At 38.2% G+C, this 22,984-nt stretch overlaps 2 protein-coding genes across 5 annotated transcripts in view; one reads left to right on the top strand and one right to left on the bottom strand.

The window, feature by feature from the left end:
* The window catches only part of LOC142337224 (uncharacterized), a 644,691-nt gene that overhangs the window by 516,718 nt on the left and 104,989 nt on the right, over positions 1 to 22,984 (bottom strand). The window lies entirely within an intron of this gene.
* LOC142337137 (uncharacterized) lies at positions 3,472 to 22,762 on the top strand. 4 transcript variants are annotated; one of them, XM_075386242.1, is made up of 3 exons: positions 3,472 to 4,217; positions 15,709 to 17,119; positions 21,617 to 22,762. In XM_075386242.1, exons 2-3 carry the CDS (start codon positions 15,922 to 15,924, stop codon positions 22,084 to 22,086), a joined length of 1,668 nt encoding a protein of 555 aa, XP_075242357.1. In that variant the 5' UTR covers positions 3,472 to 4,217; positions 15,709 to 15,921; the 3' UTR covers positions 22,087 to 22,762. The 4 variants fall into 4 exon arrangements, with proteins under 4 accessions (XP_075242357.1, XP_075242372.1, XP_075242363.1 ...); XM_075386257.1 differs by lacking the exon at positions 3,472 to 4,217 and adding an exon at positions 5,043 to 5,224; XM_075386248.1 differs by lacking the exon at positions 3,472 to 4,217 and adding an exon at positions 10,458 to 10,812.

Here is a 22,984-nt window from a genome sequence, read left to right as displayed (position 1 = left end):
CACATATAATTTTACTTTGTCAGTTTTTAGGCAGATCAAACTTATTTTTTTGTTAATAGGTAAAGGCTACCTTGCCAGCTAAGTATTACCCAAAAGGAGGAAACCAGCAATAAGCCAAAACCAGCCTAACAGTGCGCAAAAACGGAAATAATGCTTTCTCTAGACATGCTGGAATAACTCAAAAATAATCACGCGCTTGTTAAGCTAGGACGAGACTAAAGGCTATTTAATTAACACATTAACTTTATGAATCGAAATTTTGAAAGCAGTTAAAACGCTCGAAGCCTGCTTATAATGAAACGGTGCACTCTTTGTCTCAAAGTACAGAGAAAAGCAGGCATTGTCACTGATTTATTTTTTCTGTGACTAAATTTATTTCTAAATGCGACAAATTTAGAGTTTAGAACTGATTCATCGGCCCGTCGCGTACGCATCCAAGCATGTTTTATGTTTTACTTGGGCTGTAGAGACACCGGGCTAGTTTGTCTCGGAGCTGAAATATATTTTTAAACGGACAACTCCTGAAGTGTATATAGAGCGTCAATTTCCGCCTGTCAGATCAGAATGTAGAGCACTCTAAGCTGCATTTGGTAACAAACAAGGTGAATGAGAATTCTATCTATAGAATGTCGGCTTGAATGGCTCTGTTTGTGAGTTGGAACAGATCGGTTACTCTGGTACTGAATGGTGACCACAACTGCAATGCATCTGGGCCTGCACCCTTCAATTGGGTCTCCCCAAAACCCAGACATTCGACACACTACCACCAGTCCAAACAGACTCACCTTCCGTCCCTTATTCACACCTCTGTTTCCATTCACACTTTGTCTCTGCTTTGTTCAGCCGCCAGAGATGACCCACTTAGGGTTTTGAAGCCTATAACTATCAGGTTCTCTTTTGTCTAAACCACATTTACCGCTTTTCAGACTTTGTTTAGGTTTTGGTATTCCTCGACATTTTAGTACGAAAATAGGGTAGTCAGAGTTCTTACGATTCTTCAATTTTTAATTTCGAACAAGTTTATTTGTTAAAAAACTAGCAGATACTAGAAAAGATCGTGTCAAAATTTGTGATTCATGAATGCTTGAGAGCTGAGGGTAAGTAAGAATGAAGGTAAGGGTGATGTGAGTGTATGGGGGAGGGGAGGTGGGAGGGGAGGGGAGGGGAGGGGAGGGCGGGGGGGTTGAGGTGGTTCAGCTGGCGTAAGTTTACAAGTTTGGGTTTGTTTGATCATGATTAAGAAGGGAACTATTAGGGTGCCGTGTGGTGCGGTGGTGTTGTGCGCAATAGTAGCAGTGGGGGAAGCCTAATTGCCTAATTTGCGACAGCTTCCGGATCGAATTTGAGCTTTGTGGTAGCTAGACTGTCCATATGGGCCGGATACCCGCACCCCCTCGGCCCTCTCTGTGGAGCGAGAGTGGCCACCATAAAGCCCAGTCCCGCAAGTGGGCAAGGCGCGAGGTGCTAATAACAGTGCGCTAACTAGCAGTGCAATAATTTTAATTCGTCACTGCTTTGTTGTGTTTTATGGAAGGCCGGGTATTAGCGCTATATTCGAGGTGATACTATCTATTGGGGCTAATTTGGTATAGGTAGCATAATTTAGTTATAACTAATACTAACTCACTATTACTACTCTTGTGACAGTAGTGGTTGTACAGGTAGGCAGTAGTAGTAGTAGCAGTAGTGGTAACAAGAGGTAGCTGCATAAGCAGTTATAACTTGATCACTTGTCTGGCCAGGCCGCTTGTTCTGGTTTGAGTTTAATTCTGTTGATATTTCTTTGCTCTGTTTCAAAGATCGCCGCTGCAGATTGGCAAATCATGGAATAAATTTAGTTTGGCGGCCCATGTTTCTTTTGAAAGCGATATGTAAACATTTGCCCTATTTATTTGTTTACCCTTTCCCAAATCAGGATCAAAGTCACGAAACTGCACTAAAACCGTCTGGTCCGAATAACTCAACGCCCTTTGAAGTTCCTTCCCTTCCCCAGCCCCACTGCTCCTTCTTCTCACCACTACCCAACACCACCACCACCCCACACCAGTACTGCTACCCACAGAACCACCTCTTATGTCCAACTATAACTGTATCAGTCCATACGGAACCCCAACCCCTACCCTTCTACCATTGGCCTTGCTTCCATTTCTACCCCCATTATTACTACTACTATTAATACAACTGGTTCTACTATTATTACTACTAGTGACTGACCACTGCCCTAGATTTTCTCATGGATAGCCCTTGAGGAAAAAACAAGTGGTGGTTTCCGGCTTCACCGGATGAATGAACGCATCCAAAATGTATTGAATCTACACCCCCTCTGGGCACACTTAAAAGGACCAAATGTAGTTTCAGGGCTTAATTTGAGAACTACTAAAGATGATTCAGACAGTGTGAACAATTAATGGGCCATACCTAGTTGGTTTCCTAATTTATACTATTATCACTGTCCATTGTCACAGAAATGCATGATAATACTTTGTCGAAGAATGTTTTCAGAAGGTTTTCATCACTTTGCACGTGTATTTATAACTGTCAAGGCGTTTCCTGTCAATATTTTCGAATATTTATGCGCACTAATGAGTTTGAAGCTAAATTTGTGCTTACTGTTATGACATCTCGATCATGGACATAGCCACGCAGCGTGATTGCTGAGTTAACCCTTACGGTCTGTAGGTATGACTAACTCGGTCGATTTAAACATGTTAAAGGCGATGGCGAAAGGCGTGATTAATGTTTTGGGAATGAAACATGCCTTGTCAGTCAGGATAAGTTGGTTGGTGATAATTAAAATTCATGGATAATGCATGGCAAATTGGCCATGCATGCAAATGACTTAGAATGAGCTGCTCCACTGATTCGCCAGCCCAGATTCCCAATAATTTTCCCAAAGAAGAATAGTCAATCTTTGTTTACTTCACAGATTTGTTAATGAAACGAAAGTAGACAAACTTTTGAAGCTGTTTAGACAAAGTTTTTCCAACTTTAAGACAAAAGTTAACCCCAAGGCGAGAAAACCGGGGCCCCGGTTCGCTCAGTTTTGTTGCCCTAGGTCTGTTTCAGTTGGCTGTTATGCTTTAGGTTTTTGAAGATATTTTCCATTAGTCTGCTGTTCTAAGGCACAAAACCACACTTGTTATAACTTCATTTAACTCAAGTATCAATTTCACTATTATTATTTCTTCCACAAACAGGCGGCTCTTTTTATCATTTTACTCAAAACAATAGACAGGCCTCATTCTTTACAGAGCTGAAATTTGCCTTTTCAAGTGGAATCACTTGCCAGAATGCGCGTTTGTAATTTTGAAGCTAATTTCTATGCACCTATTTTGTCAATAATGTCAAAAAATTAAACACTGACTTAGCATTGACAATTTTTTGAAAGTATATTGAGAAAATACCTTTTCAGCTTTAATTAGCCAATCAGATTTGAGCATTTCGATCTGCAATCTTATTGGCTGAAAGGCCAACAGCTGAAGATTGCTGAAGAAAATGTACTGAAGATCGAATGTTTATCGAGACTAAATTTTACGATCGGCTAATTTCGGCCGCAAAATAATAAAGTACCAGAGCTACTGTTCTTAGTGGCGGTAAATGTTACCCTACCCCGTTCGCCTTTAAAGCCCTGCTATTGTACCGCCGACCAGTGAAATTTAGAGGGCCAAAATTTAATCCTCCAACTAAAGTGAAGCCCAACTTTTGATTTAGTCTGATTGATTGTCCCGTCCCGAGTTCCACTGCGCGCTCTTTCCTTAATTCTGAGACAGTTAAAATTTTTATTATCCTTCTTGGCTGGTAAAGCTCGAACAAACAGAGCTCTACTGAGAGAATATTGCTCAAGTAAGCTGAAAGGACGGACCAATTAGAGCAGTTAGCTAGTTGGGGTGATCTGCGTCGCGTTTTTAATTGCCTGCCATTTAAAATTCAGTCTAACATAAAAATATCACATATGTGTGTAATAATTGTCAAATTTAGTAATTGGACAGCGATCTTTTCAAGTAGCGAACAACTAAACACTAAACCGATCGGCATAAAAGAAACACCAACACTTTCTTTGACAACAAAGTTGAAAAAACAATCAACCAAATAAAACAATAACAGCAGCAGCAGCAGCAGCAGCAGCTATCTACAATAATCGAGCAGAGGGAGAAATTTACGATTCCTAGTGAAACCTCGGGAACAGATTGCGTTGTGTGATCAGTGCAAGTAAACAGGTGAGTGAAAAATAATTTTGCCTCTTTTACGACAACAACCCCTTTTACAACCCACTGTATCAATTTATTACTTCTAGTGGTTAGTATAATTACCCGTTAACTAGCTATATAATTTTTTACAACCTACTATACGCTTTGATAGTGTTAAACGGTTGTAATGTTTAGTTTTATGATCTCTTTCCTTGCAAGCTCTCTTTTCTGGGCACTGCAATTTGTTCCCAAGAACATTATAGTTTCAGCAGCACTTCTAATCCATTGATATTATTGCCATGTAACTAACTACTCAACAACCTCCGGGCCAAACGACCATGCTCAATAAAATAATAATTTATTATGTCGAAATGTTTAATGGATAGCTTCCATGTTTTTCGTGTTCCACAAATCGTCTATTAGAATTGTCGTGAATAATAATAACTATTACGACCTTCTTTGAAACAAATTGTCGTTTATTGCGCGTTTGCAGAATTACGACGTCTTTTTGTTCACGGTGGTCGTTTTTTGCCCCCTCCCCTCACACGTGTTTTAATCCATAGATGCTGCCTTAATAGCGGTTGTTCTAATCAAGCAATAAAGTTTATAGGCATTTTTTACTAGGTGCAATAATCCGAGTGAAAGCCATTTTGCAATTTTTAAAACCCCACGACTTTTACTGCTTTCAATACCAAAAAGCCAAATTGCATTTTTACACTTCGCGCCAAACTCGAAACTTACCAGTAAAGAATTTCTTTCAAGTTTTCCCTCAAACATTTATTCTTGCTTTCTATCAAATTAAATCGAAATCTTTTTAATATTCCGTAATACCCAATTTGAAATCATTTTTGGTGGAAAATTTGAGCAGTGATTGTAACAAATTTTCATTATAACCCATTTTTTGTGATTCCATGTCCAAAAGTTACGATTTTCTTGAACTACTATGATTACAATGCAAGAATTTTTGCTATTAATTTATTTATTATTATTAAAGGAACGTTGGTTATGTTGCTTTGTCAAAACCGGCTACGGATAAGGTAAACTTGGTGTTGGCACCAATTTGAATTAATTGGCAGCAAGAATTTTACTTCTAAATTATTTAGTCTCCATCAATTTACGGTGTCCCGTTTTTGCACCCTATGATTTTCACCCTTCCATCATTTCACCTCTATTTTACTTGCTTCTATAAGTGGAACAGTTAACATTATAAATAGTGGTAGGCCGACTTCGACCAAAGTGTACAGGAATCTATTCTCGAAATAGATAGTTCAAAATAGCACCTAAGATATTCGTAGAGTATGTGAAAGGGTTTTTGAGGTAAAACTTTTGTGGGGCGAAATATGAGAAATAAGTGGGGTGTTGTTCTGATATTTAATCTCTAAATGATCTGTCACGTTCGGCCTTTGAAAACTTTAAAACTTATTGATTTTGGGCCAGAGGTTGGATGAAGGATTTCATTGGAAGGTTGTTAGAGTCATTTGAGGGTTGCTGGTTCCACTCACATATAGGCAGAATGAATTCATAATTCTTTGATACTATGGTCCAACTTTTTCACAATCGATGTGAGTTAGTCAGCTTCGATGAATTTTAAATGCATTTTAATGATTAAAGCTAATTTTGGTGAAAATAAAACATAGCATTGGTTTGAGAATTTTGCTTTTTAATTGAAGTTTTTCCCTTATAATTTACTAATTGGTGCGTTGTATGAAATACCATTGCCGAATTGTAGATCGACTGTGTAAAATAGCATATAAGAGAAAACCATATGAAATAACGTTGAAACAGTTTTCAATTTTCTTTTTGTTGAAATATTAGACAACGCAGAATTTATCAAGTTTTGAATTGTAATAACTTTCAATGATTGGATCAATGAGAAAATATTGATACTGATTGGATTTGAAACTCTGCATCTTGCATTGGAAAAGAAAACTAATGTCTCGACCACAATCTGTTATATATATATTGCAGATTTCTGGATCAAAATTGAAACGAAACATCGATGAAACACCAAATAAGGCAGCGCTGTTTATTTACCGATTTCCTCCAGGGCTCCTTTATTTCGCAATTTTCTTCCCCAACACTCTCGTAAATTGTTTACAGTTTGGAACATTGAAACCTTAAGCGCAATTTGTTATAGGAATGCATTTAGTTATTGATCAATTTTGATCATGAGCAAGTCAATTCTTAGTTTTGCTTTTTTTAATCGCAACTTTCCTTGCTCGAAGATTGTTCGTCGTCGTTCGCATTTTTTGCACTAATTTTCAACCCAACTATCAGAGGTCAAAAAAACGCAATTTATGTATTCAGGACGAGCCGCTGAAAACATGTTTAATGTTAAATTAGATTGAATTTTAGTGTATTGTTTTTGTAGAAGTTGCTCGCAAAGATTTCTATGAGATGCTGAAGAAAAAATGCAATTTTTCTGACACTGCTGTATTTTTTCCACCTCACTCCATATGCTGGCGTACAGAAATTAAAACGATTTATTTGTGTTTTCTCAACAACGTTTAAACTTATTCTTTCAGAATTTTAGTTTGTTAAGAAATTAAGAAAAAAGAAAACCATTTCTTCCACAAAAAGGAAACAGCGATAGATCAGAAAAAGTTGCCTGGATCTCAGAGCTGACATTGTCGTTCCTATCAACTATCCAGCAGCCCTACCAAAGAAAATTTTGAGAGTCAAATTGAAAGAAAAGCTGTATTGTCGCTCACAAATAAATGTATTATGTTCATTTACGTTTATTGCCCCTTGCGCCAAAGGAGTGAAAAAATTTCATATACTTGACACCATTTTTTGGCGGAAAGGTTTCGTACATTCATTATACCCACTATTCCATTATATTATTCAAAAAGGATTCAGGATCATAATTTTTGGGAAACACCGTTTAATGAGTTGAGATTTTGAACTCTAGTTGTCGTTGCTGGTGAGTAAGTTTTAGTTACTTTTGTCTATTTTCTCGCATTCTTGATGTCGAGTCTGGACTGTTCGTTAATTGCGAGCATCATTTCTTTTTAAACTAACTCGGGTATTATCTTTTAAATGATCATAATTACGATCTACTTGTTGAGACACAAACCTAGATATTGTTTATGTTTGTTTTTGTTTTTGTTTTGATACTTTGTCTCTTGTCTGAGAGAGGCTACCTAAGTACTAAACAGGGTACTCCTAGTTTGTGATTCTAAGACGCGAATTGTTTTAAACTTGCAGTCTACGGTGTGAGGTGAGTGTCTTTGTAGCATCACAAGTTATGTGGCTGGGATATGTAGCGGCGGAATGTTAGTTTAGTTGATGGCTTGTTTTTTGTGCGCATCACTTCACAAAATGGCACCTTTTGAAGTTTGCCAAAACTGGGTTAAACGATTAACGCACTGCCTATTTGCCTCACTCTTAAACGCGACCCACTTTCTCAAACTGCGCTTAGTAGTTTATAACTTATCAATTAACCCTTCATACCTTGAAAGGGAAGCACCCCGCTCTCTCCGAATGGTGCCCATCTTGTTCGCATTCACTCACCCACCCATCATTATCCAACATTCCACACCCACCCCTCCCCTGAGCCTCAACCCCTACTCTCTCGTGCGGCCCCACTCAACATCAGAACTGTCCCCATCCAAATCTCAATGGCCCCTTAAACCCACCCCTGCTATAAAAATGTAGGTTAACGATTTGCAATTTTTGTCATTTACTAAAATCATTATGAAAAAGTCGATCATTTATAATTTGTTCACTTTTCACTGGTCAATGTGACCTTCATCGGCAGTAATTAAAACGGTACTGCCTACAACTACTTAACGAACTTTGTAGGTTAATGATTAAGTGGAAAAAATGATCCTAGAAACTTTTTGTAGCGGATATTGTAGCCCCACAACGCCAAATTGCATAAATATATCCTAAGGGTCGACATTTTCGTACGGTTTGTAATATAAAGAGCTCAGTCAAATTTAGCAGAAAACAAAGCAGAAAACTTGGATTGGGCATCACCTCGTCTACCTACATTTTTAAAATTAATTTTACGCTATGCCTTAAGTCTTGTTTTTTTTAAAAAAATAAAAAGTCGCAATAATAGCAGAAACTGATGACAAAGAAGACAGCACTAAACTTTTTGTCTGCAGCTTTTATATATCTTTTTCTAATGGCCTAGTTTAAGTGAAAACAACCTCTGTTATAGCTGCAGTGATTGGAAAAGAGGCCAGTTTTAGAAAAGGTAAAAAAAGAATCAAGGCTTATCTATTGAAGATAAACTATAGTAGAATAAAATATTACGCGTTGAAAAACAGGATACTACTATACGTTCAGGTTGAAGAAAAAACAAAAGTAAAGCTGTTTTAAAATTGTAGCAGATTCATATTAATTTAAATTTTAATTTCAGAGTTTGAGAAGTTTCGCATACTGGTTTAACAGCCAACCTTTTCAGAACAAATTTTTGTTTTCTGCAAAAAAATGCAAAAATGTTTTGCCTAGTTTTTTAAGTAAAGCAGAGCGCTGGTCACTTAACAACCAATTTTAGTAAAATTCTTCTTTCAATAAAGACCCATAGTTAGTACTTCTTTCTGTCTAAAGAGTATAGTGTTTCATACCTTATTGATCACAACTTCTATTGATAAAATAAGGTTGATTCCAAAAAATTTTGTTTTAAAGAAGCACTTTCTTAGAAATTCTAAACCGAGTCTTTGTGAACGTGCTTTTTCAATTATTGAGAACTTGAATTTTTGAACATGCGAATTCCAGGCGTTTAAATTCTTTCAGTTCATTGTTAGCTTCCCCACACATTGAGAAATTCGAGTAACTAATATAGAGCTTGAAAAAATAAATGCGAAAAGAGCAAATGTATCGCCTCATTAGTACATAAACATTAGCAGTTGTTGCAAATCATGAAATGTTTTTTTAGCAATTTGGGCAACAAACAAAATTTTTATCATATTTTAACTGCTATCCTTTCTTTAAATCTTTTGCATTTTTTTAGGATAATGAACTTTTTTACGTTCCAATAGAATGTTCGCAGACGCTCGTGGGTTGACTGACAATCGACAACAATATTCATTAGGTTGTGTTTTGTATTTTTGTCAACAAAAATGCTTTCACAATTGAGAACTTATAAAACTCCGAGGCGAAGTGGAACTGTTGAATAACTTCAAGAGGGCTATGTTTCACGTTTTCGTAGTCCTCGGAGGCCTCAAATAAAATATTTCATCTGCAAGTAATGTAGCTGTTGTAATTGCAAGAAGAGTTGATTAATGCAGATAAAATGGATTGATAGTTTCTTTGTATCAAGAGAACCTATTCAAATTTCATTTTTTAACTGATACCAAAAACCAATTGTGGGCAGAAATCAGCTCACGTCTATTTTGCTATATAGATTGGTCATACCAGGTTTTTTCCGACAACCGTTGCCGCAAACTGTAGTGGAACCCGCTAATTTAGTTAACTATCTGACATTGGCCCCAATCGTACGAGCTGGTGGTTGATCTCACAAAGGACACTCAAATAGTCCATTTTTAATATCATTTTTTTTGTTAGGATTCGGTGAAAAACTCGAAATGTTTAGCATAAAACAGCAATTTCAAGCATGCTGATCTTTTTGAAAAATAACACATTCGTCATGATTGCAATTCCACACAATATTTACCTAACCTTGTCGGAACTTGATTCCAAATTCTTAAAGTCTACTAGACCTTGCAAGATTTTTCGGATTAAATAATTTTATCAACCACCATTTCATTTACTCTTTTAAGTAATATTTCTTGCATAAAATGCTTTGAAACCAATTTTTATTTTGCTAGTCATCACAAAAATTTAGCAAGATGCATCCGCATTTTTCGATTTTTTCTGAAATGGGATTCAAAATAGTCCAAATTTGGCAAATTTTGTCGGAAAATGAGAATGAATGAGTGGGTTTTGATGTAGCTGCTTGAGTGTTCATTTATCCGAAACTCCTTCTTTGTGATTCAGTACACATTTCGTCTGGACTGAACTTTTACTTTTTCATCCGTTCACACTCTCAGCTGAAACTCGTTCAGACATTTCTTGCCAGACATCTTCACAGGTAAGCGAGAAGAACCCACAAGTTGTGACTGGTCCCTTTCTTATAATCACTAACGGTTATAAGTACCCTCCAACCTCCGAAAGTTGGCTCAGGTTAAAAGATCGAACAGAGACTCGATTTGTTGATTTGCATCATCAAAAGTCGACTAAGTAGATTAGTTATAATAAAGTTAATGAAGCATATTGTAACTGGCCATGGTTCATTGTAACTCGCTAACTTCTTCACGCCTGAGACAATGAGCAGTTTTTATAAGCTACAAATCACTTTTCACTTTTCGATCATCGTCGCGCAGTTTGAACAGTGGTGATAAACAGGTCGGCTTATACCCGAGAAATTTTCACACTCCTTTATTCATAAATTTTCTTAAGATAACTTTAGTTTTGTTTAATCTATGAAACACATTTTATATAACTTGCCCCTCAATAAAAAATAATTGAAACTTTCTGATTTAGTAATATAAAGTTTTACCTCATTTTTATTGCCAGTTCATCTTTAAAAAGTTTCACATGAAAATATTCGAAGTTATGAAATTAATGGTGAACAATATCATTTTGTAATTTCTTGACTCGCTATGTAACACAGGTAAGTGGTGTTTTATTATATGTCGATTAATTTGCGGCATTATGAACTGATTTATAACTTCTTAGGTCTTTTCATATTGTTTCTAGGTATATTAATGTCTGAATTTCTTGTTGTGTAATAAAGTCTACCATATACACAAATTTCCTACTTCGTTCAAGTCTTCCTTGAGTCTTGATAATGAATGTTGAAGTTTTCTGTATCCATTTATCTGACACTTTAAGGGCTACTACTTTCAAGAAATCAAAATGATTATTGTTGAATACAAAAATGTTCCTGGTTTTTATAAAAAATTTTGGACAAAAATGCGTGATTTCTCACTGTAATCCAGATATGTATATGTTTCGGTCTTCATGTTTTTAGGGTCATTAAGTATGAGCATGGTGTTTAGAGCATGGTGTTTGATGATCTTGATGCATGTTTGGGTTGTATGCTGTGCTGAATTAAAAATTTTATCATACAATCTGCAATTTGACATTGATTTTAATCCAGCACTCATGAAAATGGCTAATATCGAGAAAAACCGCAACCGACAGTTCTATGAAAAATTAATTCATGCTAAATACGGCATATTAATTTCGTCTTGGCTGACTTTTTTTTAGTATCGGAGGGCATGGAAGACACAATGGGAAATAAAAAAAGGGTCGCAGAGGGACAAAAAACAGTTTTCATGTAGTAGACCAAATAGAGGCACTGTTGTAGTAGTTTAGTTTTTGTCTATGTATGTTTAGAGAATGCACTCAAGTTCACTAAATATTGATCACGAAGGAGTGTTAAAAATTACAGCTCAGTTAACAAGAGAACTTTGTTCCTTTTTTCCTTGTGCCCCCAGCTTAGAGGGTTTATATTATTGGCACCACCAGACGCATTTGCCATATTTTTTCATAAAGATTTACTATGTAATGACACGTGCTCTGTAATTGGTGGGTGCATAATGTACGTGTGGGCACATTTGGAAAGGATCCGAGCTTTTTTTCTTAACTTTGGAGAAAAACAGTCGAAAAACTGCTCTGCCAAGCGAAGAATTTTTCAAACTAAGAAGAAACGCAACCTCCCAATTATTAGAAGAAACGGCCAAAATTGTGCTAAACAGAAGTGAATTCGAAAACAGGCAATTAACAAGGCAACATTGCGGTTTGAGCGTCAAGTTTTGCCAACAAGTCTAAATTGATCATTTTTTGCGTCAATTTGTGTGAGTAGGTCAACTCGCATGCACGCGGACCTCAATGATCTCAAAAAAATGAAAACGGGAGAGTTAACGGAGAATTTAAATAAATGAAACAAGAAATGTTAAAAATAAGGCGCTCAACATTTATGGGTACTGTTATCCATTCATTTTAATAAGGATTAGTTGCTTTGTTTCATAACTCCAAAACCATTGAAATTATTGAATTGAGCTAATTAGTTAAGTTCTCTGACATCCTTTTCGACGCATTTATCTCCCACCATGTAGGCTCATTTGATGCGCAATGGATTAGTTGCAAATTACCCAATCAAATTGATATCCTAAATTTGATTGTATGAGTTTTGCTAATCATTTATGAGGGGATCTTTTTGTGTTAAATAAAACTGTTTTTTTTTGCGAATATGTTTGGTAGACTTTTTATTATTTTTCGTCATGAATCTGAAACACCGCATCAGAATCATGAGTCTGATACACTTGAAGATTGAATTGTAATTTTGCGGCAATTCAGTGACACTATATAATTTTCATGACACCATAGTGCTTTTCATAATTGTTTGTGGTTCGACATCGTGTGAACATTTTTGAGAATAATTTTTGATTTTTTCTCTCTTGCACAATTGTTTGTATCTGAAAAAACTATTCCTTTACCTTACCATCTGAAATATTTGATTTTGGGATAAATATAAAACTTTCAAATTTCAAATATACTTGTCAAATGTTGCCAAAAAGAGGTGCAAAATGGTGGAGTGATTAAGGACTTTTTTCATCAATCGATCATTTTTCTCCAAGTTTTCTGGATCAATTGGCAGTTTAAATTATTGCCTGGGATATTGTATTTTAGAGGTTGGAATGGTGTCAACAAATAGTTTCTCCATAGTCTTGATTTAGACCAAGTTATTGTGGTTTGATGTTATGGGTCTAAGTTGCTCACATTTTCCTAAAGTAGTTCAGTCGTTGAAAACATTCTTATGTGAGATTTCTGTTAGTCGATTATTTTTGCAATCCTGAAATCTCTCTGGATTTTTTTTTTTCGATTCATTAAATCTGCAGAAAGCTACGTTATGTGTGATTTGATGGGAAAATGTAAAAGTGTGCAGAAATTTCGGGAGTCTTTTGCGGCTTTCACATTGTTTGCCCTCAATCATACCATCAAAACAACAGGCTTTGTGGCCTTGAAAGTTTGGTCCTATTATAATAATTAGAAACAATTTTAATAATGTATAATTTGAATCTGCCTGTTATGCAGGCTTTTCTTTAAATAGTTGTCGAAAACTGTGGATGTGGTTCAATTGAGGTATCTTAGAGCAAAACCAGGCACAAGCAAGCAATGCAGTGGGCGTTTCCAGTGATATTTGGGTTGTCTGAAGTGTTTGTTTTTAGTGTGAGAGAACAATAAGGCAGGTCGTCGACGTGCTTATCAGCTGGCTTGTTTCTCTTTGATTCTCCAGCTCTTTCTCAAATTTGTAATCTTAGTTCGGCCCAGATCGGGAGTCTTATCGGTTTTATGGACTCGATATGGGGACAGAGGGAGACCAAAATTGGACTTTTTGGAACTTTATCATGCAGGATGAAATGCAAATTTGGCCAAACAAGTGAGGAAAAATGAACAAGTTGTGATGGAAAAAGTGTTCATTTTTTTTCACGCGGCCACAACTTCAAAGGGCGCTATCGGCTTTGTGCTGCAGCTAAATTACAATATTATTCAAATAATTGTCAGAAACCGTGTTAATTGCCAGGCCTTAACTTTGAAAAGCCAGTTCCCTAAACACCCCACAGGTGGGGGAGGGGAGCACTGCTGGAATAATTTGACCCAGTGGGAGCTGAATGAAAGTAAACAAACAGGTAGGAATAAACAGCAAAACAACAATTTTTCCCCATTTTCAATTTCGCTTTCATCATGTCGTTTTCTCTCTCCCACCACTTTGCGTTGTTGCGTAGTTGGCTGCTGCTCGGTGGTTTCTGTTGTGATTAAAACTATTTTGGAATCTCTCTCTGTTCTGTTTTCCTATTTCTCCCTCATGGTCACTGACGCCACTTTGTAATTGTTCACTCTTCTCTCTCTAAAAGGGTGTGTCACCCATCACAACATTCATCCATAAACAAACACATCGCAAACAAACAATGCGTGAAAAGTCGCCGCCTCGATGTGAATGGAAAAAGTGCGACTATTTCAACAAAGTATTTAATGTCTACAGACACCGCAAAGTCATAAAAATGGAGAATTGGACTAACTTTTAGGAATTGAAAAATATTATGGATCTCGTTTGAAATTTTTAATCCCTAAATTAGGCTTTTCTTTCATCTATATACACTACACATGTAATGAATTGCGCGGAGTATTGAATTCCAGCGTCACATTTCTTCTCAATGATTTTTTACAGCCAGTCTATTTTAAGATTAGATTTTAAAGCAATTCATAGAGTTGCCTCGTTTTATAATTTCCCAAAATAGATATCTAACGCATTTAGAACATCTAATTCAAAGTCATTTTGAGTTCTCATCTGGACTGATTAATCTACGGCCTACTTCTGATATTCGTATGATCCTCATCCGTATAATTAATTTCGATTTTCAAGTAATTATATTTCTGTATATGTAATTATTGTTCGAGTATAATGTTTCTACGCTTGCTAACAAATAAGATAGGGGTTAGAACATTATGTCCTTACGCAAATAACGGTTCTTCCTTCATTTACATAACTTTTTGAATTACAAAATAGCTCATTGATAAAGTTTCTGGGCGAATCAGTTGAGTGAACAAATGTTTCAGTTGTGTTTTTTGCTTATATTCAGCGTGAACACAAACTGAATAGAAAGGTTGATATGTTTGAATAGAATAATATTGAATAGGGTTTGGTGGAGTGATGTGATCTCTTGTCTGTATAGCTCAACTCGAGCAAATACCTGATAATGGTCGGTCAGAGGATGAATAGGGGGGATTGATATGTCAAACAGATAGTAAGATGATACTTTGTTTGCGGTCAATAATCGAGCAAATACTCTTCTTCAAACTAACCAAGACCCTACGTTTCTCCGATCTTTGATGTCCTTACATTTTGTGCACGTACATAGTCGCTCGACTTGAGCAGTCATCTAATCAACAGGTTCTGTACCTTGCTTCATCATTGCAAATTGTCATTTCGTGCAAAAACTCGACTGCTATGTTTGCAGAAATTGGTTTGCGTTGGTTTTTTTCTCCTAGTGCGGGCTAGTCATAATACAACACTTTCCTTGATTTCAAGGTCATATATGATTACCAGTGATCATACAAGGATGTATTTTAAATTTGTATGATTTCCGGTAATGATTAAAGGATCATACAAAATTTCAACGTTGTTATACGTATGAGATCATATATAATCTTTAAAACTAAAACGTGGCGACGCGGGTGCAGTGGCGTGCTGTGAGTTTTCGCATAAGTTAACTTTATGCCTGTTGTCACATTTTGGTTTTCTTTGTTTACCTGATGAAACTTCAGATGTTATTCAATGTGATGATAGGAGATAAGAGACTAGAAGCAGAAAAGTGAGAAATGACACTAAATGCAAATTTTTATCAATTACAAATTTTCATTCCAAGCTTTGCGGTCTTTGCCAAGTGCAAACAAATGTCAACACGATGATAACAAAACTCTGTTAGCTATGAAACTTCTGAAAAGCTTGACCGAAATATTTGAAAGATCTCAACTTTGAATTATTTCCTTAATTGTTTAGATTTCTCACCAAATTTCCCTCAAACGACACCAAAAACACCCACGAACAACACTGAAAACCGTACAGAAACTCGTCGCAACAGCTCTTTTACAATCTGAAAAATCAGCAAAGTTGAGCTAGTGAGCAGATTTTTGAAGGGTGAAGCTCAATTGAAGCGATTGATAATTTGGTTCAAATAAGAAGACAGATAGCCCTTATTTTATTGGTCGTCAGATGCCCCCTGTAGTGTTGCAGTACCCCTCGCACAACTACCACTCAGTGTCTAGTGTAGCCTCTCAACCACAAATGAGTTGGGCTGCGCCTCACTACCCAACACAACAGCAACAACAACAATTGGACACAACATCCGGTACAGTGACAAACAACAACAACACCCAACAGCAAATTGCCCACCACTTCAGCACGCATTTACCCGCGGCAGCAACAGCAGCCGCCGCTTTTGACCCCTTGACCAGGTCAGCCGCAGTCGCAGGGGTCAATTCGAAATCATCCGTGAACGACCTGGCACTGCACTCTGCTAATCCTCAGTTAACTCCAGTTGACACTATGCTTGCTTCACCAGGTTATGCACAAAGCTTTATGACGTCACATATAGACTCGAAATTGTCTCCTTTCGAGGAAACCCAAAATCAGCAACAGTTGTACTGGCAAGCAAACGCCTATGCCAACTATTACAACCCCAGCATGGTGGCTATTGATGGCTGCAATCGCGTGACAGCTGGTGCGTTTTACGGACCGCGTGACGCTTCCAAATTTATGACGTCACACGCAGCTGGCAGTTTGTATGAGCAACAAATGAACACGTACAGGAACTTGGTGGGTACTGGCAGCAATGCAACAAACAGTGTCATACCTCTTAATCAGTCCTTTCTACCTTTGTCTTCTAACAACCACCAGCATAATAATAACAGTTTACTACAACCACAGCACCACACGCCTAGTTATGATCAACATCAGCAACCAACGGCGTTCGATTTTGGGGCCAACTTTAACTCACAAATTCAAAACAATCCTTTAGGAGCCGCCCACGCAACCAGTGTGAACTTCGTGTCGCCCACTGGACTCCTGGGTTCGACAAACAACAATAACAGTATCAGCCAATCAAATCAAAACACACTAATCACTGCGGTACACACTAACCAATCAAACGCCGGCACGCCAATTACCCCCACCAATCAAAGCGCTTCCTGGCCAGTAGTCAGTCAGAATGCAACGGACTGTGCGTCAATGAGCGTGAAAACATGCAGAGATAGTGTGAAATCAGAGACTGGATCAGGAAGCCCAGGGGGTCCGGGCTCGCTGGGTGGTGGTCTGAACAATCCTTCCTCAGTGGGGTCGCCCGATTCCTCAAATGAGTCCGGCGACAACATCAACTCTCCAAGTGGCGCGAGTGACAACATTTCTCCGAATCGTAAGTTCCTTAGTTTGTATCCTTGTACGAATTATTGATATAGGTTGTATGGCTCCCGATTCCATAGAGAAATATGCTATAATTTCTTAACATGCCTGTACAATTTATTCTAAATATCCATCACCATATATTTAGTATGCAACTATAGAATTGGTTTCTGTTTGTCAACAAAGCACCCACTCCCTCCTTGCTTCCCCCACCCACCCCCCCCCCCCCCCCCCTCATTCCCTCTCATTCCATTTCAAGGCCAAGATTGCGTGACTCACGCTCTGTAGCCTGAAACATCATCAGTTTGTTTCTAACGCCATTTGCTGTTGATTACAATCGGACACAAGCGGTAGCACAGTTTATTTACGACTGCCGTAACGACCACTATAAATTGGTGGCAAACTAGCCGACTTAAGTCTAATTAGGCTGGGTGTGTGCTCACCAAATGCTCGGAGGCACTCTCTCTTTAGCACCACTTTGACATTAAATTTTCACTAGTTAACTTTTCAAATTAGGAATTAGAGTATCCCGAATTTATGTCAACGTCCTGCAGCACTCCAACTATAGAATATTTTGACCATAACAGTTATCCCTAAAAGCGGTGAGCGGTGACCTAGTTTAGATGTGATTTAGCCCCCACGTGCGACAAAATTTGTTTTTATTTTGGCAATTTATTGAATTTATTGAGTGATAAAATAAATAAGAGTAACATTTTTATTTTGTGCCGTCGGTGCGTTAATTTACATGCGTGGCCGGCCGATCGCTTACCACAGCTGTGTGGCGGTGTTTGTGAGCAACTTGGTATATATCTGTTATGATTGTTTGTGTAGCTTGTAGCAATGATTATTACAGAATGAATGGAGAGTTTGTGTATAATACGTGTAATTAGCACGATGCCTCCGCTCTCTTGTAGCGTATGTGAAAATATTACTGTTGGCTCATATCACTAGCTTCGAATACCACACTTGTCGTATTTTGGCTGCAGGTATGTATTAATGCTGGTGGCACTGGAGATGTTTCTAAGACTTAGTATGCTTCTGGACCAGGTAGAGCAGAGAAAGAGAGAGAAAGCCAAGCAAGTCACGGTGCACAGTGGCAGTGGTAGTAAGAGTAGTAGTTAATTATAAAAAGTGAGTGAGCGAGTTAATATTTTTTGATTAAATAGAGAGGGGATGTAGTGGTTGTTGGAGGCCTCTTGTCTTAAGTCTCACTCGGCCGAAAGCGGCTCATCTTTACTCAAGTGTGAACAGGTGAGATTGGCGTTGTTTTGATGTGTCGGCCGGCTTAAATTAATTTGTAATTAGCTAATTAACTACTACCACATAACTTCAAACGACGAGAACTGGCCGCGCTCTGAAGAAGCGCTTAGAGACTCATTTGTGCTACACTACAAGGCCTCTCGTCGACTTTCATCAACTTAAATTACCACACCATCCGAACCAACACAATTATAACCATTTATAAACCATTTATAACCAGCGACTTCACTTTTGTGAGATACATAATTATATGAGTAGATCGGCGGCACCACCGCCACCACCGCGCAGCTCCGCTCAACACAACAACCAACAAAAATAATAATAACAACAACAAACAACACAAAGCTTACTTCTCTCTATAAGTGCTTCTGCTCTTGGAAATAAAACCAAGAAAACTCAAGCCGTGTCAGTTTCATGCTTACATTCAAATTAATATCTGTGCGGTATTTTAACTTTTTGTGAAAAAATTGCCAAAAATTAGTCCAATTTTAGTATATGCAAGAGAGTGCTTGAGAAGTGAGCATAAAATGATTGGCTTGCGCCAAAGTCCCGAGACGCTGTTTGCTCCGATAATTTATATGATTTTAGCGAGTGCTCACAAATGGAGCAAAAGTTATGAATTTGTGGCGCTTTATTGCATCTTTAGCGCATGGTCGCCTACAACAATATAACACAAGCCTATATCTCACCGACAAACACTTTCATATCAAACGTTTGCCTTGAAAACGCACTGACTCACAGAAACCCTTGACGTTTTACAACAAACACAACACTTCATCTTGCATACCATGAAGTTAATGGGAAAAACTTTAAAAAATCAAGAATATTACCAATTTTTTGAGGTATGGTTGCTTTAAACTAAATGCGGGAGGTTGACTGCAAAATTGGGTTCCACGTAAACACATTGCATTTTGTACCAAGCAGCTAAACTCTGTATTATCTCATGCATTTGTTTTAATAAAAGAAAATCTGAAAGGAAAACATATTACATCTAAAGAAAATTAGAGCTTTTAATTTAAAAAAAGTATGCTTAGATCCGCATTCTGTTTCCGATGTTTCGATTTTTGAACTTTTCAAAACCTTAAATTGGATAACTTTTTGTCCTTGGCAAAATCCGTCACCAAAAAGAAGCATTAATTTCATATTGATAATGACACGATATAATGATTGGTACTTCTATTTTAGGGCTCCTTCTTGTTGCTCGCCTCTAAATCTGTGGTTAAATTGGTTTAAGTTTCAGGAGCTCTTCGTACGCGAATGCTGTCTTTTTTCACATAAAAATGTTTTTAAGTGGTTGAAAAATAACGATACTATTGCACCGCCTGGTTTAGTTACTTTCGATTTTCGTAGGACCAAATTTACTTATCAACAGTCTTGACTAGGTTGTCAAACAGGTGGCTCGCTTCGTTTGGTTCTATCGCTATGATCCGGTCTTTTTTCATTACACACGATTGTGTTTTAAGTCAAGTTCAACAGAGTGAGTTTTTGTTCACAAGGTGTAGTCTTCAACGTCTGCAGACTCACAATAACTGTTGAATTATGCCCTTGTCTTATTGTATCATTTTCTTCCTTCATTCGAAACTCACGCTGCAATCATTCATGTTCGCACTCATTAGCCGATGTCAGATAAAGCCGAAAAACTTAAAATTGATGACTATTTGCCTAACGTATCTCTAATGATCGGCTTTTGACTTTTTGTATGATTTAGCCCAATAAAGTGCCCATTTTTTATTTAATGCAATTTGATAATACGTTTGACTTTGTTGCAATGTTAGTTTTTAGGTTAATGACTGCACAGTCTAAGCATTTTTCGGCTAAGAGATGGTTTCGACACTTTCATTTATTGAGGGTCCAGGTTTGAAGCTGGAAGCGTTGCGTGTATGCGTGTGTGAGCGTGTGTACGTGTGTGTGTGTGCGTGCCTTTGTGCCTTGGCAGGGCTGAGCCAATCGATTAAGTTTGGCAAAGTCGCTCTTTTGAAGTTATCAATCTCAAATGTGAGATGAAACGGCACAGTGGCCGGCATTCTGTAGCTGTTCTCTCTTTCTCTCTCTTTCTCTTGCTCTCTAACGCTCTTTGGACGGTCGCTTGAGTCGCCGCTCGCCGCCTCCAAATCTCTTTCAAGTCTACTCTGATACAAAAACAATAACCAACTATTACTACTACTACCATTACTACTTACTACTCTTACAACTAAACACCACTACTAACGTGGCTCTGCTCAAACATAATCACTTTACGCCACCTACCCCCCATGTTGCTCAACAGCCCAAACACCACCCTCCGAAACTTCCCTTCTCTTCCTTAACCCACCCCACCCCTCCCCTCTGTTAGTGAAACCCGATTCTTCACCCAACACAGACAAGAGTGATTGCTGTTATACACATGTCGAGAACCTCGCTCTTTTCCACCATTCGCTTAGCACCCCAGCTAGTAATAAGTTACTAACTAACAACCCACAAGTCACGTACAACTAGCACCCCCTCCTCCTCCCCCCACCTTCTCCCGGCAGAGCTAGATCCCTTACCTGTGAAGTCGGGGGAGGGGTGGCTGAAAGGAAGCACTAAGCGGTGGCGGTGGTGCGTGTGCTGTGCCCCCCGCACTCCGCTTTGATTTTCCGCTCGGTGGTAAGACTAACTAGTTGCGCAGACTAATAATTGAGCGGAATTCCTTTTCAAAAGCGGCTCAAAGTGAAACGTTATGCGCGGCGTTTGTTGTGTTGCAAGCTCTACGCTTCCAAAAACAAAGTTACCCGGCAAATCTAAACCAAATATAACCTAATTTTACATTTATTGATCCAAGAACAAACTCTGGCTAATTTGGCCAAATCCCCCACATATAAATTGGAGAGCGCAGCTCGTTCCCAGGCGAAGGGAAACAAAACTGTAATGAACATAAGGGCGTTGCTACAACATAATAAAAGCAGAGCTCACTAACACACTCAGGGCACACATGAAACGTCTTAGCACCTACATACCATATCATATTCTGATTAACACTCAATAATCAATACAACCCACTTTCCCCACAAGGCCACGTTTTTGCCCCAATTAGCACCCTCGCTCGCATATCATCCAAAATCATTACTTCCTAAATTTGAGCCACATTGCTCGCCATGCCTTTCAAAGCCAAAACATCCGAACACCCAAAACCCACTCTTCAAAAACAAATAACACCGTCTCGTCAAAAATAGAGCACATATCCCTTTAAAGCTGTTGTTTCTTTTCTACAATTGTTGCGTCTGTGTTTCAGCCATGTACTCTCAACAACTGGCTTCGGAATCCACAAACGTCACCGGAAGCCAGCAGGTCATGTCAACAGGTCACGTCCAGGGATCTCAGAGTCACTTGATGATGACCAACCCCGCAGGATCTCATACCTCCGTGCCCAACACTGGTGGCGGCGTCTCTCATAGCCCCGGATGGCTAGTGCGAAATGTGAGTCGGAAGAAACGACGGCCATACACCAAGAACCAAACTCTGGAACTTGAGAAAGAGTTTCTCTACAACACTTACATAACTCGCGAGCGAAGACTGGAGATCGCGAGGTCTCTCAATTTGACAGACCGTCAAGTCAAAATCTGGTTCCAGAATCGCAGAATGAAGAACAAAAAGCAGCACTCGGGTGGACCTGGATTGGGGCCTCAAATGCCCGGTGGCCACCCTCCCATGCACCTGATTGTACCTCCAGCACCCCCTCATCACCCAGGTCACCTGATGTGACTATGACGTCATTAATACGTCACCATGAGCAGATACGGGTGACGTCGTACAAAAGCTTAAACTCAAAACTGATCAAACTTCTCGGCGGCGTTATCTCGAAAACTGTTTTGTTACAGTCAGCATTGCGTTTCGAGACTCAATCGCCTTGAATTCCATTCCCTGGTGTGCCCGGATATTTGCTGGGCTAATTTCCGGTTATGATAGCTTTATTAGTAATACCAATTCGCAGTACCAAACTTTTGAAAAGCTTTATTTTCTCTCTTTTCCTCTTTTTCGCTATTGTTATTATCCAATAGTTTTGTATAGAAAAGTGAATTTTTGCTTGATGCAAACTTTTTATGTGCTGAATTCTTCCATTGTTTTGTTCATTTACTATGCTATAGCAAGTGGCTAATTAATAAAGTATGGAACCTAATTAAGTGTCTAAATGAAGTTTAAGTTGTGTTAAATTATTCTGGCATCTTTTGTACAAAGTTGGAGCAAGATGGTTAATGAGACGTGGAAATTTCCACCATCAATCCTGTAACAATTCTATCATGTTTAATCTCGCTGGATATCGAGGGAGGTCGTTCGTGAAATCTCTCAATTATTTCAAAGGTGCAGTGGCTTAAATGTTGTTCTATATAATAGCAAAATGTTAAATTTGTACGAAAAGGAGTTTAAAATTCTAATTCTGCTTTTTTCTTTCCAGTCAAGTCTACATATACTTAGTTATTGAATCATATTTTTGCTTAAGTTCATTGAAAACGCATTAGAACTCAGTGTAGATTGAGTTTTGATATAGTTGCTTACCAAACCCTTTGATATTGTCGCTGAGAGATCTTCGGGTTTTGCGACAAAATTCAACTACATATAACATTCTAACATAAATTTGCTTGATAAAGACTACGGCTGATAT

Source organism: Convolutriloba macropyga, chromosome 1, assembly GCF_964194025.1.
Source record: "Convolutriloba macropyga chromosome 1, txConMacr16.3, whole genome shotgun sequence".
In the NCBI taxonomy this organism is placed as follows: Eukaryota; Metazoa; Xenacoelomorpha; order Acoela; family Convolutidae; genus Convolutriloba; species Convolutriloba macropyga.
The sequence above is the reverse complement of the archived record's forward strand: the minus strand, read 5'-3'. Positions and strand labels throughout refer to the sequence as shown.

Coding starts and splice junctions, on each gene's coding strand:
- LOC142337137 (XM_075386242.1), top strand. CDS start 15,922: ATGCCCCCTGTAGTGTTGCAGTACCCCTCGCACAACTACCACTCAGTG. Junction 17,120..21,616: donor TGACAACATTTCTCCGAATC/GTAAGTTCCTTA, acceptor TCTGTGTTTCAG/CCATGTACTCTCAACAACTG.